Here is an 18,974-nt window from a genome sequence, read left to right as displayed (position 1 = left end):
TCACTACACAGTGTAACCACAAATTTGGACAAAAGAAAAAGGAAAATTAAAAAAATGACCTCCACAAACTTAATGCAGTCACTGATGACATTTTGTGATATTTCCTTTCCATAGTTTTCCCTGCATAGTTTTCTATTTTTATAGTTACAAGAAGTTGCAACTTCAATTTCATATCCTGCTTTTCACTTTTTATTACACATGTATTCGTGTTACATGGTCTTTCACCACTTAGAGTTTTTGAGAACTGGGTAATATTCCATTGGGTGAATATACCATAGTTTACTTAACTATTCTTTGTTTTTCTCATTTATTTCAATCAGTTCTTTATATAACAATAAAGACATTTATTATTTATTTTTATGTGTATTGTATCCTACTGTTGCCCATGCCGTTTTGTCTTTTAATTTTTACCATTTTCTTTAAAATAGTCACATTACTTAGGTACAGGCGAGATAGGTGTACCTGGAAATGTTAAACCTTTTCCTCTGGGGAATTACTGTTGCTTCTGAAATTGGAAAGTCTTTTTATTAAAATACCCCCTCTTCACCTCGTTTCTAGATGGCTTTGACAAATTCCTCTGAAATTAATTTTGAAGTATAGTATGAAATAGAGGTCTACAATGAGACTTATTTTCTTCTTCAAATTACTAACCAGTTGGTCCAACATTATTTATTGCATGGTCCTGCACAACCTCTTCCAATGGTTTGTGATTCCTTTTTAATTTTATTTATTTATTTATTTTTCCCCCCAAAGCCCCAGTAGATAGTTGTATGTCACAGCTGCACATCCTCCTAGTTGCTGTATGTGGGACGCGGCCTCAGCATGGCCGGAGAAGTGGTGCGTCGGTGCACACCCGGGATCCAAACCCGGGCCGCCAGCAGCGGAGCGCAAGCACTTAACCGCTAAGCCACGGGGCCGGCCCCTGTGATTCCTTTTTAAAATCATCTCCTTCTTACTTAGAATACGGTCTGCTTCTGCCTACTGTTTCACTGATTTGTCTATTTTGAGCCAGCAATGCTATAATATTAAAAAAAGGAGGAATTAGTGAAGTCAGGCCTTGGCTAGAAGAGGAACTTGGTCCAGCTGGAAATGAAGGGATGTGCTAACGGGATGTCCACACTTGACCAAGAAGGAACTGAGACAGTGAAGTAGAAACCGTGAATTCATACGACACGGCAGGAGCACAGCAGGCATCCAGAGGTGGCACATGTAAAGCGACAGGCACTCGGGGCCAGGATTTAAAAAAGAGGCGGGGAGAGGGAACATTGCTAGGAGGAGGGAAGGTCTAGATGGGACTCCAGCAAATGCATCAGCCATCTTCACAGCAAAAAAAGGAGTTTTCTGCTCGAAGCCAACTACTGATTTACAGGAAGAATAGCAGGGAAGACATCTCTAGTGAGCTGAGCAAGACCGGGATCGCGTCTTGTTAGACACAAATAAGGCTGGCTGATATTTTGATGGAATGAACAATTTGGCAGATGACAGGAAAAGCAGCAGATGCCACATATTTAGGCGTCAGTAAAGTATTTGTTACAGCACCTTGAAGGGACAAGGGGCTCAGCCAGCCTTCAGGAATTGGATAGGCGAGACGTGTGTAACAGGATTTGATATTATGGGTACAGTCCTATTAAAAGATTTATTTTCAAAAAGGTTTTGGAAAAGGAAGGGTGAACTGACGGGTAAACCAATTATGGTTTACCTGTAATCTGTATGAAATATGGTGAACCTGACACCCTGGGACTGGGGAGAGTCCCTTAATTTAGAAGTTTCAGCCCTGTGCAAACTGTGCCAAGTATCGCCATGGGGTAAAGACCTCCTCCCCGATAGGCTAAGGCTGCTGGAGTTTCATTGTTGTAACTCTGCAAATGACTGGGGGGAGAGGCATCTGCAGACGGACAACAGGGCCAGGTGGTTAAGGGATTTTGGATCTAGCCAAGAGAGGAAGAGGATGTTCCCAGAAAAGGGCTGCGGATCCAGAAAACCTGTGTCCCTCGAATTCTGAGTGGATACGTGAAGGACGAGTAAGAGCCAGTGAGAAAGCAATCACCTATGGTCCTGGGCTTTGAAAAATCACCATGATTATTTTATGTACAAATGCTTTCCCATGGCTTACTAATAAATGGGACCACAATGCCTGATGGGAGAGTAGGAAGGGAGCAGATTCCTGGTAAGGAAGGACAACAAAGAAGAGCCAGAACAGCTAAGGGAACCGGAAACTAAATGCATCATCGTTATCATACAAATGCATTTACAAATGTCTCCTTGCACACGCTGAGCCGGGCTCTGTGCAAGCAACGGGGTGAATCACCTGTGAAAGAATCCCCGCTGAAAGACAGCACGGTGAGTTTACAAAACTTGATGGGGCAGGCCAGAGGCAAGGCGTTGTTCATGATGCCAGAGGGCAGGGGAGAGGATGGAAGAGGAAAACACAGAGGCTGAAGATAAGTCAGGGTGTGCAGTTTTGGGGAGAGCGGCTCTGAGTTCTGCTGCTCAGGGAGAAAACTGCTTAGATAGGATGGCTTTGTGGGGAGCTGTCCTATCTCTGCCCGATGACAGCCCACTGGGCCTATGACGATAAGCCAGGCTGGGCCCCTAGGTTCTGAAAACAGAGATGGGGGGCAGGCAGAGGCAGTGTGGTGAGGTCTAATAGACTTTAGGGCTACCCAGACAGGGACTCCCGGCTGGGACCGTGGGAGTCACCCAACCTCTCTGAGCTGGTGTCTTCATCCGGGAGCAACAGCCCCACCAGCCCTCTATGGTTGAGGGTACTAGACCTTTTGTTCTCAAGTGCCTGCCCAAACCCTTATAAAGATGAGGATGGATTTCACCTGTGAAACACTCCACTGGTGGGTGGGATCAAGGCCCACCTGAAGAGCAGACCAGAAGGAAAAGGAACCACTGGGCACTTGATGGGGAGACAAGTGAGGCCAGCCTGGGGCTCAGTGACAGGTCACTGCAGACAAGCCTGGCTGTGGAAGGCAGCTCCCACCTGGCAGAGGATGCCCTTCTCTGGACCCACCTCCCCGGCACCCACAGACCGAACAGGATGGGAGGAGATCACTGCATGGCCACCCTTCAGCCCTTATGTGCCCTCCCTGTGGCTTTGGTGTGGTCGTTGCGATGATATGAGTGGTCTTTGGCAATCACACATCGGTGGGAGCACGGGGCTGTGGGCAAAGAGGAGGGTTGACTGTGGTCCTGGGTGGGAGAAGCCTGGCCATCAGAGCTCCTCCTTGTTGCTGTCGGGGGGCTGGACCGGAGGCTCTGGAGCCAGGGGGTGACCTGCTGGCTCATGGTCTCCAGGCCGCCGGCCGCTGTCCTCCTGGCGCTTGCCCACGGCAGCATAGTCCCGCAGAAGCCCGCTCTCCACTCCATGCTGTCGAAGATTCTCGGTGCCCACAAGCCCCTGCATTCTCAGGTACCCCTGCTGGCAAAAGGGCGGCTGCTTCTGGCGTGTTAGGGCGAACAGGAAACAGGACTCTACACAAAAGCAGAAGGAGATGAATGAGCCGGGCTGAGAGGTTTGGGGAGAGGTGCAGGAGTTGCTGCTGATGCCCCAGCGGCCTCCATCCCTTGAGCCTGGAAGCTGACTTTTCTAGGTATCTCACGTTTGACCCGAGTAGCCATGGATCTCATGCCTCCCCGAGGTTCCGTGAATAGGAGGCTGCCCTGACGGTTTGGAAGTACAAGGCTCCGAAACGAAATCAAACCACAGACATGACTCAGCCCCCAGAGATCGAGGCCCAGCACGATGCTCTGCATGGAGCCAGCCCCGGGTAGGAGCTCAGCAGCTCAGGAACAGCCCTCAGCCTTCTCTCTGGAAGCCGGCCCAGGGCAGGGGGAGCAGAAACTCAGTGGTCAGCCCCATTTTGACCTCAGAGCTGCCTGCAAAGATCGATTCCCTCAACAATACCTGAGTTGCAAATACTGTGTGTAAGGCATTGGTCTAAGCCTGTGGGGGATTTCAAGATAAAACTGGAAAATCCTCACCTCTGCCACAGCAGAAAGTGGGTGCTGGGACAGATCTGATCAATCAGGAAGCAGTGTGGATACTTATTATGCAGAAATAGGAAGAAACAACAGTAAGAGCTAGAAATAGTTCCTCCTGGGGAGTGAGAACGGACGTGGGGAAAACGTCTTCTAGCCAAGTACTTATATAATTTTGATTTAAAAAACAGAGAAGATGAAACAGACATGGGCTCAACCTTCTGAGGGATTGAGAGAGGATGGGAAGATGGAGTGAGCGTCAGAAAACCGTCTTGAGTCCTTTACATCAGGGAAAAACTGGGCATATTACAGAGGATGTTGTGACAGGCTGTAAGGTGCCGCACAGCATTATTTCCTACTCTATTTCTGACTCACTGCATGGAGCGCCCCTGGCAGAAGAGGCCATGACAATCCTCCGAGCAGGAAGACAGCAGATGCGGAGGGAGGACAGCAGAGGGGCAGTTAGGTGGCCTTTGGGCAAGCACCACCTCTGATGACATCACCCCTTCTGCAGGGGCCGGGGGGCAGAGAAGCCCAGCAGAATCTGGGGCCAGAACTAGCAGCTGCACATCAGCTAAGGGGGTGGAGGGAAAGCCCACCCTCTGCCAGCTGGCCCTTTGCCGGAAGGATTCTTCCCAGTTCAAGGCAGCAACACTCAGTGGCTTGTACTGTTGAGCAGTATCCAGGGAGCGGGAGCCAGGAGGCTAAAGGGCCTGTGACGATGCACTGGCGGGGGCCATAACTCAGGGTGGGAACATGCTCCCTAACAGGCACGGGCATCTTCGTGTACTCCTGAAACCTCCAGAAACAGGCAGTGACTCTGCAGCTGAGGTCCCTAGACCTATAAGATGTAACTTCATGTGTAAGTGTATGGTCAAGGTTGAGAGTGTGTAGAATGCTAGTACTTCAAAGCTGCTTAGCTCTGCTCTACAAATTACCTCTGTTTGAGCAACTACATACAGGCTATTAATTTAAAGTATTGTTTTAAGCCGAGTCCTTAATATATACATTTTTTTTGAAAGTGGACTGAGGATGTCACCTGGGGATGAAGCAAAGACACCTGCTCTCCGAGCTGCAGGCCAGGGACTGACTGTCTCTAACCTGATCTGATATGAATAGTGCCTAATAGACAACTGGTGCTCAACAGATGTTTGCTGAACAGAGAAGAGTGGATGTCCTAGGCATTCAGGGGGTTAAAGGAAAACAGACAAAAATTTGGCTTGCTTCAATCAATTCTCCCTCTGGATCATTAGACTTCTCTCCCCAAGTCCCTCGTTGGGTTTGGCTGTCAGAGCTATCTTCCAGTTCACCAATTCTCTCTTCACCTCTGTCTAATGTGCTACAATATCTTTATGTTAAGTTTCTAATTAAAAATGTATTTTTTCATTTCCTGAAGTTTTATTTGGATCTTTCTCAAAATTGCCCAGTCAATTATATTTTCAATATATGTATTTTAGACAGACTTTATGTCCTCTATCTGACCATTCTAATTCCCACAGTCTTTTTGGTTTGATCCCAGCCTGTTGTTTCTGCTGACATTCCCTCATGGAGGTTAGTGTCCTTACATGTTAAGTGATTTTTGCTTGGGAGTTCATATTACTTAAAATTTTATCTGTGGGAATTCTTTGAGTCCTAGTTTTACAGTGTGCTTCTTCACAGAAGATTTGCATTTACTTCTGTGACTTTTTGCACCACCACGATAGTGTGAAGTTTGGCCCCAAACTCACATGAGTGAGGCCTAGTGGATGGAAATTCTCAGGGGAGATTTTCCCCCACTCTACCCAGAGCCAAAAAGCATGCATCTCCACCATCTCCCTCTTGGGAGTGTTTTTTGCTGCCTATTTTCCCCACTGAAGTCCAAGCTTATTTGCAGGTCTCTAAACAGATGTCCTATCTGCTCCACCCTCACCTTCCCATCCCCAAGTGCCGGTCAGTTACCCAGGCTCTAGGCTACTGATGATCAGCAGATAGCCCTCATCCAGCGGGTTTGTGCTTCTCTTCGTATTTGGCCTCTGGGGAGTTCCCTTATTTTCCTGCCAGTTCTTTAAAAAAGACACTTTATTCAGCGTTGTCTGGTGTGCTGTACTGGGAAGGGTTTCTGTGAATATCTAGCCTACCACATGGTAGGAAACAGAAGTCTTAGGTTTGGGTTTCTAGATGTGAGTCCAGGAAACTCTGCAGGGCATGGATCTAGCTGGCCTTTTTTCAACCTCTCTGTCCTTCTGGGAACTTAAGTTACCTGCATAGAAGCTTCGCAAATCGGTGTCTAAACAGTTCTCCAGGAAGCGCCTCAGAGGTAGAATGTGTCCCACTGGGGCGGTCCAGTCCGTCAAGAAATCTTCCACGATGTGGTGGATGGCTGTGGGCCGAGGCAGGGGCCAGTCTGCGGGGCGGAACCTCACCTCCTGCTCTGTGGGGAGGAGAGGGGAGCCGTGTCAGAGCCGATTGGTTCTTGCACATCCCAAATGCCTCCCTTACACCCCAAATGCCTCACTCGACTTGCCTGATACACCTCTGCGCTGGGCTGGGGTCAGCGTGTTCAACAGCCATCTCCAAATGTTTGGAAGGCTGGCATGAGGAGGAGGGACTAGACTAGACTAGACCTGTCCCTTGTGGTATCAGAGGGCAGAACTAAGACTAATCACTCGAACTTGGTATTTTTCTAAGACTCGTGGACTAAGGTCTATTGTGGCTGCTTCAAAACTGGTCTTTCTGTGAGGAGACTTCCTACATCGAAATGGGTCTTAGAACCCATGTAGTTCAGCTTCCCACCTGGTGTGGGCTCCCTTTGTGGTGTCACCGTCAGATGGCCATCAAGCCATGGCTTGACCATCCCTGTACTGGGAAACTCGGCCCATCCCACTGTCGGGCAGCTTTCACTATTAGTTGCTCCTTAGATGGAATATAAACCTGCATTCCTGTCACTTCCTGTTGACAGTACCTCTGCCCTTTTCTAGATCATCCTCTCTCCAGTGACAGCCTTCAAGTTCTGAAGCAGGAGTCGTGCTCCCCAGGTGGTTCATCTAGTGGTGGCTACTCTGTGCCAGGCACCGTGCTAGCATTCTATATACATCACCTCATTTATCCTCCTACAGTCCTACAAGGAAGGTACTGTGTCATCCCCATTTTACAGATGAGGAAGCTGAGGCAAGAGAGGTAACGGTCCAAGGTCACTCAGGTCACATGGTGAGGAAAGGACAGGCTGGGAGCACCATCCAGCTTTTCTGTACTCTTTATTGCTACACTTCTGTGTTAACCACTTCCAGTTCCTTCTAATAGTCAGCCTCCAGGTCCTCCCTCCCCCCTCCGTGGTCAGCCTCCTTTGGAGACACTACAGCATTACAGTGTGCTTCTTACTAAGTGGTGCCTGGAGGGGATCATGATGCTCCATGTGTGGCCTGCCCAGGTCATGGTATGCGCCAGAGTCAGGGAATATCGTTTATCATTCTTGGACCTTCTGCCCCATTTGGTCTCTGGGCAGAGTCCCCCAGTGGTCCTCCTCCATCAGCTGAGAGTGCTGTGTGAGGGCTTAACGGTGACAAGGCGATAGACAGTGGGGTCCGAGGAGTGCCCACCTCAAGAAAGCCCAGGCTCAGGGGACAGCAGAGACCCAGCTCACCAGTGGGGAGGTGCCTGTAGTAGTAGATGACAGGATGGAGGAAGTTAGACCGCCAGGCGTCTTCCGTGTGCCCCACAGACCGGTCATAAAAGAAGACGTCCTTGTCGGGTCCAGAGAAATTTCTGCCGTACTCCATGTTGATGATGAAGAGCCCGTGCCTGGCGTTCCTCCCTGTGATCGTCTCCAGCTGGGCCAGCATCTGCATGGGGAACTCCTCCAGGTACTCAAATGCTGCGGCGTTCCTGGGGATAACGGCAACATGGCAGGTGGGGGGATGCAAGATCCTCAGTGCTGCAGCAGAGGTGAGAGGTGAGTGCCTGTGTGTGTGCACGTGTCGCTCCCTCCAAGAAGTGACAATCAAACAGCGTACAGACTCTGAGCAGCCCCACACATCTCGCTTTAATATTACTGTTGCAGCTGAGGCCTGACTTACATGTGGGATAGCTTCCAGAACACTTTGAGTCATCTGAAATGGATATCTGGGGAAAGGGTGAGCAGGCTGAGAGAACATAATGGAAAAGCCCCAGGAGGGGAGAACGCCTTGGTGTCTTCAAGGGACGGGAAGAAGGCCAGTGTGGCTGGAGTGGAGCCGAGGGGGAGGGGCAGGAGGGGGTCGGAGGTCCTCGGGGGCAGGTCCAGGGGAGCTTGTGTGTGCCATGATGGGAACTTGGGTTCCTCTGGACTGAGAAGGGAAGCACCGACCCCTGGGGAGTACTGAGTAGAGATGACGTCGTGTGACTCAAGTTTTAAAAGGACCACTCCTGCCGTGTTGAGAGCAGACCATGGGGGAAAGGTAGCAGGCTACTGTACCAGTGCAGGGAGAGACGCTGGGGGTCCGGACCAAGGGCAGCGGTGGAGCTGGTGAAAGGTGGACAGATTCCAGACATAATTTGAGGGTAGAGCTGATGGGATTTAGGGATAGTCTGAATGTGGCGAATGCGTGTGAAAGAGCCAGGAGGCAAGGACGACGGGAGGGTCTGTGCTGAGCACCACTGAATCTCCTGCATGTCCTGAACTGCGTGTGCTGCTGCACGCCGTGGCTTGGATCAGGCTGTTCCCTCCAACTGAGGGTTCTTTCCCTGCTTCTTACCGGCCACCTGTCCTTTGAGGCCCTCCCCCTCCAGCCCCCACTCCCCTGCACCGGTTCCTTCTCTGGACGTGTCCTCTGTGATCTGCCGCTTATCACTTTTATCACTTGACTGATAAGGAGCCAGCATGGTCCTGGCCCGAGGGCCCTCTTCCACCCACACTGGTGGTACCCCCCCCCCGCCCCCCCCGCCCCCCCCCCCCCCCGCGGTTTACTGCTCATCTACGTGGTGCCAAGTGCTTTCCTCCAGTTACCTTCACTCTTTCCTACAGTCCTGCCAGGTAGGTGTTCTTATCCCCATTATGCACGAGAGAAAGGCTCAGAGAGGCTAACTGACTGACTCGCCCCAGGTCACACAGATAGAAAGTGCCAAAGCTGACATCCACACCTCGGTCTGTCTGTCTGTCTGTCTGCAGAGCTTGTCATGTTGATTCCACTGACTTTTCCCCAGAGTAGATGCCCCCGCCCCCTGCGGGCTCCACTTTAGGAAGGAACCACTGGGCTATCCCACACCCGGAATAGGAAGAGAAGAGCTCCGGCAGGGTGAGTGGTGAGGCTGGGCAGAGGGGAGAGTGGGGGGTGGGCTACTCACTCCTTCAACAGGACGACATCGGCCAGCACACTGAACATCTGGTAGAGCCCGGAAGCCTCGTTCACGCGCCGGACGATAGAGCTGGTCAGCTGTGTGATGGGGTGCTCGGTGGCGGGCCAGGTGATGCCGTGGTGACGATGCTCCAGGAGCCGGTGAACAGCACGCACTGAAATGGCCAGAGGGAGGAACGGCGTGCTGCACTTTAGATTTTATCTTTCATCACCAGGAAGGACGTGCAGTCCTCATCAACTTCTCTGAACTCAATATGCACTTGTATGTGTGGCTCCAAGATGTCTTTAGAGCAGGGTCAGCAATTTTTTTTTTTTTTTTGGTGAGGAAGATTGGCCCTGAGCTAACATCTGTTGCCAATCTTCCTCTTTTTGCTTGAGGAAGATTGTTGCTGAGCTAACACCCATGCCAATCTTCCTCTGTTTTGTATGTGGGATGCCGCCATAGCATGCCTTGATGAGCGGTGCGTAGGTCCACGCCCAGGATCCGAACCTGTGAACCCTGGGCCACCAAAGTGGAGCGCGCAAGCTTAACTACTACGCCACCAGGCTGGCACCAGCAAATATTTTTTTTAAAGGTCCAGATGGGAAGTATTTTTGGCTTGGCAGACCATACAGTCTCTGTCGCACTACTCAGTTCTGCCTCTAGGTGTGAAAGCTGTCATGATGATTGCTAAATGATTGGGTGTGGCTGGATTTGGTCCCCAGGCCAGTCTGCCCACCCCTGCTTTGGGCCATCTGCATAGGGAAGTCCCACTACTATCACCCCACATGTGGTATGTCAAAACCAGACACAGAGCCTCCCTCTGAAACCCCTCCCCGTCTCACAGTCCCGATTTCTGTCAGAGACTCCCATATGGGAAACCTTTGACTGCTTCCTCTCCTTCACAGCCTAAATCCAATCTGCCACTAAGCTCTATTTTGAGATGCTTTGTGTATTTATGTAAGGACAGAAACACAACAGCTATCTAAAACAACAGGGAAACATTTTTCTGTATACCTGGGGCTGCTGGATACAGATGTGGAATTGGGGCACCACACACAGATGCCTGCTCTTCCAAAATGAATCAACAAAACACCCAAGTCCAATACAGGCAAGGACACAGACAATTCACATGGCAGGAGACTCAGGTGGCCAACAGTCACAGGAAAAGGTGCAGCCTCACAAGACATCTGGCTCTCAGAGGAAACAAGGGTTAAGGTGACTTTTGCAAAAGACTGAGGAGTTACACAGCTAGAGAAGTTTGGGGAAGGTGCCCCGACAAAGGGAGCACATACTCGAAGAAATAAAATCTTGAGAGAGCCTGGCATGTTTTGAAAAACAGGTGAGGGACCAGGCTAGAAAGGTGAGCTAGTGCCGGCCTGTGCACAGCTCTGAATGCCATGCCCAGGAGCTGGAACTCTCCCTGGAGACATGGAGAGCCACTGAAGATCTGGAAGCAGAGGAAGGGTAAGATTTTGTTTAAAGAAAGGTTGCTTTGGCAGGCACCATGGCAGCTGGATGGGAAGCCAGGGAGACTGGAGGCAGAAAGACTAGTTAGGAAAGCGAGGCAGGGACGGCTGGAGAGAGATGCAGAGGAGGATGGACAGGGCTTCCTGCATGTCCTAACTTCCACGCAGTTACGGCCTGTGCTGCCCATCTTTGCTCTCCTGTTCCTTTACTCTGCCTTACTGTTTTCTCGTCTCCCTTGGGACCTGTGTCTCAGCTAAGTGATGAGAACGGTCTAGGCAGGATGGACTGTGTACCTCTCCCCTGTAGGGTCCTCAGCTACTCAGTGACCACAGCAATTGGTGGCCTGTATACCCAGGATTGTTTCTGGTTTGCCTGAAGCTCAGTGGTTAACTGTGAGCACTAGTCAGACAGGTGTGGATTCAAATTCCCCCCCTGCCATCCACTGGCTGGGTGACTTTGGGCAAGTTACTTAATTCTCTGTGCCCCAGTCTCCTTATCTGGAACACAGAGTTGAACTAATGAGATCTGTCTCATGGGGCTGTGTGAGGATTAAGTATGTTAGCTGGGAAAGATCAGAGGATAGAAGGAATCAAGGGAGATGGGGCAGTATCTGCCAGGAGGCGGGGTGCAGGGAGGGTCACATGCAGGGAGTGATGATGAGGGTTGCTCATGGGGGGACACAGCTGAAGAGACAGACTCGTCTCATTCCATGCGTGTGTGTGTATGCGTGTATCCTATTTGCAAATACTTTGGTTTACAGACAGCTAACATTCTCTCCCTGAGTTCCTTCCCTGACAACACGCATGGGGTATAAAATATATCATCTGGAAACTGGACTGTGGTTACCAGGGCGGTGGGGGGTGGGCACAAGGGGTGAAGGGAGTCATATATGTGGTGATGGACAAACAAAAATGTACAACCCAAAATTTCACAATGTTAGAAACCATTAAAACATCAATAAAAAAAAAAAAAAGAATTCTCTATGGAAAAAAAAAAATATCATCTGGAAATGAACAGCAAAATATGATTCTCTTCCCCTGTCAAACTGGAAGGATAGTGAAATGCAAAAACTAGTGTTAAAGCAACATGAGGTATCAAATTAAATACAGAAATGTGAGGATGCAGGATGCAGGACCCTTATGGTGTTTATGGCAAAACTGATTGGCCCATGTAACACCTGCTATGCAGTCAAGCACCCATCTGACACCTAATGAGCTACCCAGAGTCCAGAAAATTTATACCCACAGTACCCAGAGTTTTGAAAAAGAACTGATATAATCCAATTGCAATTTTTATTGAAATTTGTTGGTATCCAAAGAGTCTGTGTGTGTGTGATGATTCCAAGCTGCATGGTCCCCAGGTATTGTTTTCTTTAGTTCTCACCACGGCCCCCCGAGGGCGGAGAGTTCACTTCGTTTATATCTCTGATGTCAGCGATGGCCAACAGAGGCTTAGAGACTTTATGAAGCCTCACCTCTGAGACCGCGCCGCTGGGGAGGACTCAGGTTAGCAGTGATCAAGCTCCGTGTTCTTGCCAATGCATCCTGCTTCAGCACACAGGGCTTACGCACATAACATGCCTCCCCAGATGTACGTCCTCTTACACTTTACCTGCTACTTTTCTAGATACATCCTCAGACCATAACCTGTTACCATCTGCCCCAGACAAGGAATTTATGACAATCGATTACTGATAAGCAATCCCTTTAATGCTGCTGGAAGTCAGGAGTGTGTTTATAGACTCTGGGTGGTGGCTCTGTCTGGGAACAGCGGCCCTCTCGGCCCGGCTCACCTGTGTACCGGAATCCATGGATGAAGCCCCCTGCAGATTTGCGGTAATCCACGGAGTGGCTGGCAGTGCCCAGGACAAAGAGGCCCCGGCTTCCTTTGGACTCATAGCTGGCTCTGACCAGTGGGTACTTCTTGCTGAACTCACCCCCCGAAGAGAGTCTGAGAGACCTGTGAGTGGAAAGGGTTGTTAGTAAAATCGCTGCCGTGTATGAAACACTGATTCCAGGCCTGTCACTGGGCTAAGCACCTTACGGTCCTTATGGCATTGAAACCACACCACGACCCCAGGGGGCAGGGGTAATCATCTCCATTTAACAGAGGGAGGAACTGAGGCTCAGGTTAAAGATGCAGTGGGCCAGGGACAGAGCCAGGGTTCAAGCCTGACACAGGGCTGGGCTCTGGGCTAAGACCGGGCCCTGTGGGACCCTATGGGAAAGGAGGGGCTGGGACAGGCCTCCAGCTTCTCCTTGTCTGCCTGTGCCTTGGACAGAAGAAAAGTGAGAGACTGGACGGATTCTTTGAGACTAAGCCTTGCCAAGGTACTGGGGCAGCAAGGTCTAAAGACGAGGATCCCCAAAGCAGTTCTCAAAATACAATTGTAAATAATTTTAGCAGCTAACGTTTTATTGAGCATATAGTATCTGCCAGGCACTTTCCTAAATTAGTCTTCACAACAGCCCTATGAGAAAGAAACTATGATCCCCATTTTAGTGAGGAAGAAATGGGCACAGTGTGGTTAAGTCACTTTCCCAGAGCTCACAGGTTTGGTACGTAGAGGATCTCAAACTGACCCTAGAGCCCATGTTCTTAGCTACTATGCTATACTGCCTTCCAGAAAATTCACCTTTTTATCCCTTCTGAGCTTCTTTTCCCATGTGTGGTGGAGGAACACAACACAGATGAAGACCCGCTGCTGTCACTGTTTGAGGACGGAGGGCCACAGGGCCACTTGGAACCCCCAGTGGACAGAGCGCTCATGTCCTGGGCGGGAGACCAGGCAGCACCCACATGTGTTCTGAGGCTGCATTCCTGAAAGCCCTGTCGCTGGCCCTGCTGGACAGCGACTCTGTTCCCACGGGGAGGCGTCAGATGGGGTTTGCTAAGAGATCCCAGCTCCTTCCCCATCTGGACTTACTTGTTGAAAATGGAGAAGTCGAAGTTCCAGCCCAGGCAGCGGATGACCCGGTCGTAGGCCTCGCGCATGGCAAAGTTGTCATTGTTGTCCTGGGGGAGGGTGATGGCGTCGGCACTCTGGTTGGCTTCCTCCAGGAAGAACTTCAGGGTGACGTGGAACCTGCCTTCACGGTCCTTCACGATGGCCAGATTTGTCAGGTCAGACTCGAGCAACCCGTCCAGGGACTTCAGCTGGTAGGTGTCCAGCAGGCCATTGTTGATGGCCCTGGGGCCCAAGGAAATGCCAGGGGAGAGAAAGGAGTCTGTACAGGGTACAAGGAGACTCAGACGTAGGGGTGGTTGGTCCAGTGGGGGTCAGGAAAGGCTTTAGAGGAAGCTGGTAGTACAGAATACACAAGCAGCTGAGTGGCATACCTTAGGTCTCCAACGTAGTGGGTGGCCCAGGAGAGCCGGACCCGGGAGCGGCTCAGCATGTGGATAAAGTTGGTGACACCCAAGATGTTCTCTGCCGTCTCAAAGGCTGAGTTCCCACGGCCCAGGATCAGCACATTCTGACCCACAAAGTCCTTGGGGTCCACGGACACAGACTCGTAACCCTCCGCATATTCGGAGCCAGGGAAGTCGACCTGGTTGGGGACTGACAAACCGGTGGCTACAAGAAGGACGCTGCAGGTGGGGGACAGAGGAGGACTGGCTTAGTCTGTTAGCTATAAGACCACCGAGGAAAAATCACTCTCTGGACTTGCCTTCCTGGCTTGTCCGCCTCACCCAGACTGCTGGCTCCTAAAAGAAAACAGGACCTTCCTTCCTTCATTCATCCGTTTCCTGACCTACTCCAGTATCTCTGAGACCTGACCTTTGCCCCTCACTGAACTCACTCCCGTGGATACAGTTTCCTTTTCGCCTGCCTGGCATTATACCAAACATGAGAATGAATTTTACTCTCTGACTGAGGAGAGGGGAGCACCATGAGAAATGGAATAATTCACCTAATTTTGAACACAGCAGTCAGACCAAGTGTCACCGTCCATGATGAAAACGAAACTTGGCATTCTGCTTCCTCTCTCTGACGAGCCCGGCATGTGCAGTATCTGCTGAGCAGTAATGCTGTACCAGAGCCCGTACTAAGCGGTGTACGCATCATCCCGCTGCTCAGAGCAACGCTGAGCTGCTGATATTTGGCCTGCTTTCCAGGAGAGGAGACAGGCCCCGCGGGCCCACAGCCTCCGAAGCTCTAGGACGGCAGAGCCGGAATGTGACCACAGACCAGCCTGATTCTCAAATCCTGCTCCTCATATTGACGGGCATTCCAGCCCCGCAGCGGGCAGCCGGGGAGCGGGGTCCTGCGGCCTGCAGAAGGATGGTTTGATCACAGGGTGGTTTCAAAACCAGAACTGGACGGCCCGGAGGAGGGGCAGGTGCAGCCCCTATGGCTCCTTGTTTCCTGACCTTTGTCCACTCTGCTCACATCTGACTCCCCTGCAACGTAGCACTGCTGCCTCAAATGTGAGGGTCCAAACCGCACAACCCTTCTTTCCCTGGGCTCCAGCAAGCAAGGAGCGAGACCGGGCCTCTGGCAAAAGGCAGGAGGAGATGAAGCTGCTTGAGCAGCCGGCTGGAGCCGGGGGCTAGGCCCACAGCCAGGAAGGGAGAGGTGGTCTGGTGCGGGGGAAACAACACAGGCTTTGCGGTCAGGAAGATATGAGCTCAGACGGCACCTGTACCTCTTACAGCCCCGGTTACTCAACTTCTCTGGGCCTCAATTCTTCATCTGTGAAATGGGGATCAGCGAACCTCCCCCACAGTGTCCTTGTGAGGATTAAACGAGTGCAGTATAGCGTGTGACTCCGAGTTTGGGTTGTCTGCAGGATATTAAGCTTTCTCCCAAGCTAAAACTGAACGCTGTTGGCACTGCCTGCTGGGCCTCCACTCTTGTTTAGTTCTGAAATCCCGCTGAGCCTGTCTAACACTTGCTGGACATCTGATCCAGCATTTCCCAGAAAGTATTTTAGGGAACACTAGTTCCAGGAGATGCTCTATGAAAAGGGTTTTGTGGGCACATAAGCTTAGACAATGCTGAATACCCCAGGGTGGAGTGTCACAGTGAATCTGCAGATATTAAGACTGACAAATTCTGGAGGAAAGAATTGATTAGTATTTTCTGGACATATTAGATCACAAATGTTTTTAGGACATATTTGGGAGATGATGGCTCAGCTGAACCTCTTACCAGTGAATTTCAGTGGGAGCAAGGAGTGGCAGAAATGCCTCTATTCTCCCATTCCTCCCACACAGACGGCCAACGAAGGGGTGTCAGTTCCTCTCTGGGACCTGGTTCCTTACCTGCACTGGTATGCCTGGCCCTTCTGGTCGGTCAGGATGAAGTAATGGCCATTCCAGGCCAGCCGATCCTTGAGCAGAGTGACGTGGGCAATGGTCGTGTTGTACAGCACGTGGAGCTGCAGCCTGTCGGCGAAGTCGCGCAGGTAGCGCACCATGTCGCCGGCATCGGGGAAGTAGGCGTGGGAGTAGTGTCTGAAGAGCAGCCGGGGGTCGTGGCTGAGCAGTGAGTTCCAGTCGTGGCGGAGGTTGAACTCAGCGTTGACCTTGCCCGTGTACCGCTTGTTGATGCTGATGAGCTTGCGGTGCCGGGGGTAGCGCGTGAAGAAGCTGCCGGGCCCCGGGGCGCGTTCGAACACCACGTAGTCCCTCCCGGCCCGCTGCAGGAAGTAGGCCATCTGCAGGCCCGCGGGCCCGGCGCCCAGGACGCAGTAGTCCCGGTGCGGGGGTGCTGAGGCCTTGGCGGGGCGCAAGGAGAGAGCCGGGTGCAGGGCGATGGTCAGGAGCAGCCCCGGGGGGCCCCACAGCGGGGCCGCGGCAGAGAGGCCCATCCTGCGGCAGACCAGAGGGGTGAGGCCTTGGACCACGGAGGGTCCCCTCGAGGCCCGGGGAGATGCGTGAGGAATGGGGCCCAGAAAGAGGCAGGGGCTTGCCTGAGCGCTCACTGCGACTTGGGGCGCAGCCAGAATCAGCATCCAAGAACCTCTGGGCTCATTTGCCCAGACTCCATCGTTTCAAGCTCGGATCTGGGGCTCCCACCAGGAATCCCGAACTCCTCTAGGGCCTCGGTTCCCGGGGACGCCAGCCCCCTTGTTATTACCATGGTAATAAGAGGGTGGGTGTTCCCCCAAATTTTCCCCTACTGTGACGGGTGCCCAACACCTCTCCAAGGCGCTCCCCAGGCCAGACCCTGGAGAATCTTGTCTCTTTGGCCACGCCCCCGCCCCCACACTCTGGCTTGGAGGAGGTGTGGCCTGCAGGGCCCCACCCCCCACCAGGTGCAGGAGCGCCTTCCTCTGCGGTCACGTGACAGGGATGCCCCAGCACACCTGCCAGCACGCGCGCGAGGCCGCGCTCCCGCCGGCGCGCGCTCTCCGGAGCCGCTCCTCGCGCGTGCGTGGTGCCCACGGCCGCAGCTCCCGTCTCCCCGGCCCGCCGGCCCACCCCGCGCACTGAGCCCCACTCCCTGCCGCTCAGCAGGGAGCCCGCAGCCGAGTGAGGCCGCGCTCGGCCGGCTCGCGCCACCGCGGCGGCCCCGCCCCTCCCGTCCGGCCAATGGCAGGGGGCGGGGTCACGTGCGCGGCGCGCGGCACGCCGGGACGGACGGGCGCGCGGTGGGCTCCGGGCGGCGCGGGAGAGGGGCGCACGTGCCGAGTCCGCTGCTCCAGGGCGCGCGCTGGCGGGTGGTGGCGGGGCTGGTGGATGCACCGGGTTTGGAGCGCGGGGCTCTTGTTTTAAAGCTGTGCCTCTCCACGTGTAAGTGAGGCACGGGAGCAGATGATTTTTGGCGATAATCCCAGTTCTTACACTCCACCATTAAAGTAGCCAAAGACTAGTTGGCTACCCAGTTTTTTTGGGACTGGAAACCAGGTTGGTGAAGACAGGACGGATAAACCAATTAACAAGTGCTTGCTACAGTGGTTCAGTGTATTGCTTACTAATTGATATACATGACTGACTTGATCTTCCACCAGCCAGGAGAGGTAGGCAACGATTCTGTTGCCAACGTTCTGTAGCCACTGGCTAAATGGAGTTTAAGGGTGATTTGCTTAAGATCACACAGTTAAGTGGCACCTGGCATTAAAACCTCCCTTTTTCACTCAATTATGAGCTCTTTCCAAAACACTTTTTATTCATTCATGAATCGTGTTTTGTGTGCTTGGTAATATTGTAAACAAAGCGGCCTATGATAGGCCAATATAGACAGACAAATCCACAGCTAATGCACAGCAACAGCGTGGCTGAAACAGAGGGGACACTGAGAATGGCAGGATGATCCTGAACTGCCATTCAAGTGAACTGGATGACCCATGTTGGCTTCGCAGAGGTGGAACGTGGACCCTGCATGGGACTCACATGGGCAGAATAGATGCATTTACCAGGGAAGTACGGGAACCTTCAGGGGCATTAAGCAGTCCAGTGAGGTGGCGCTGAGTGTTCGCATGGGAAGGCAGCCATACCTAGTGTGGAAAGAACTCTGCAGTCTCCCAAAAGCTTGGCTTGGCTGGAGCTTGTCATTAAAAATTGCCACTGGGATCTCTCTCGAAAAATCTTCCCTGAGCTCTGAGTACCCACTAAGTAATGCCATTTATCTGTTTTCTTCATAGGCTGTACCAGCATCAGAGGTGAGCTCCATCAGAGCAGAAATGATCTTATTCACTGGTGACCTCAGTGCTATCTCAGTATCTGGCACACAGGAGGCCCTCGATAAGCAGTGGTTTAATAAACACTGAAACTAGGCAAGGTCAGGCAGAATACCTAACCCAAAATAAAGCTGGGAAGTCTACTTCTTTGTGGTTGTGAAGATTATGAGAATGGGTGCTGGCAGATAATTACCTAAAATAGTTGGTCTTACTTGGTGAGTAGCAGGAAATTAGAGAGGACTGATGAGGTTTGGCAGGGCCTTGAGACCGGTGAGCCTGGATTGTAGGCACGATGCTAGCCAAGGTTTCTGACTGCAGGATTGCTTTCAGCAGTCAACCTGGTGGCCCCAAGCGGGAAAGATAAAAGTGGGGGATAGATCAAAGAAATGAAGTATGTGGAATCTGATGTGACACTTTCTTAGAATGAGCCTAAAACTAACTTCCACCTCCCTACTTGCTCCAGCTAACCCCGCTGCATTGCCTCGTGGGTCTACAAGAGGCAGCCTGGTGAGCACCGATCCAACCCTGAAACCCCCCGGCACTTGTCACACCATTTTAACATGTACTTTTTAATATTCCACCTACACTGAGAACTCCTCG

The 18,974-nt window shown here is 51.9% G+C and overlaps 1 protein-coding gene across 1 annotated transcript; it reads right to left on the bottom strand.

The window, feature by feature from the left end:
* Positions 1-431: 431 nt before the first annotated feature.
* FOXRED2 (FAD dependent oxidoreductase domain containing 2) lies at positions 432-17,197 on the bottom strand. Its single transcript, XM_058568438.1, has 8 exons — positions 16,015-17,197; positions 14,086-14,337; positions 13,673-13,936; positions 12,539-12,705; positions 9,286-9,451; positions 7,607-7,848; positions 6,227-6,397; positions 432-3,480 (listed from the first exon to the last, which is right to left on the bottom strand). Exons 1-8 carry the CDS (start codon positions 16,704-16,706, stop codon positions 3,221-3,223), a joined length of 2,214 nt encoding a protein of 737 aa, XP_058424421.1. The 5' UTR covers positions 16,707-17,197; the 3' UTR covers positions 432-3,220.
* Between the last annotated feature and the right edge of the window lie 1,777 nt (positions 17,198-18,974).

Source organism: Diceros bicornis, chromosome 25 (genome assembly GCF_020826845.1).
Source record: "Diceros bicornis minor isolate mBicDic1 chromosome 25, mDicBic1.mat.cur, whole genome shotgun sequence".
Taxonomy (NCBI): Eukaryota; Metazoa; Chordata; class Mammalia; order Perissodactyla; family Rhinocerotidae; genus Diceros; species Diceros bicornis.
Note: the sequence above shows the minus strand (reverse complement) of the source record. Positions and strands in the feature narration are given on the sequence as shown.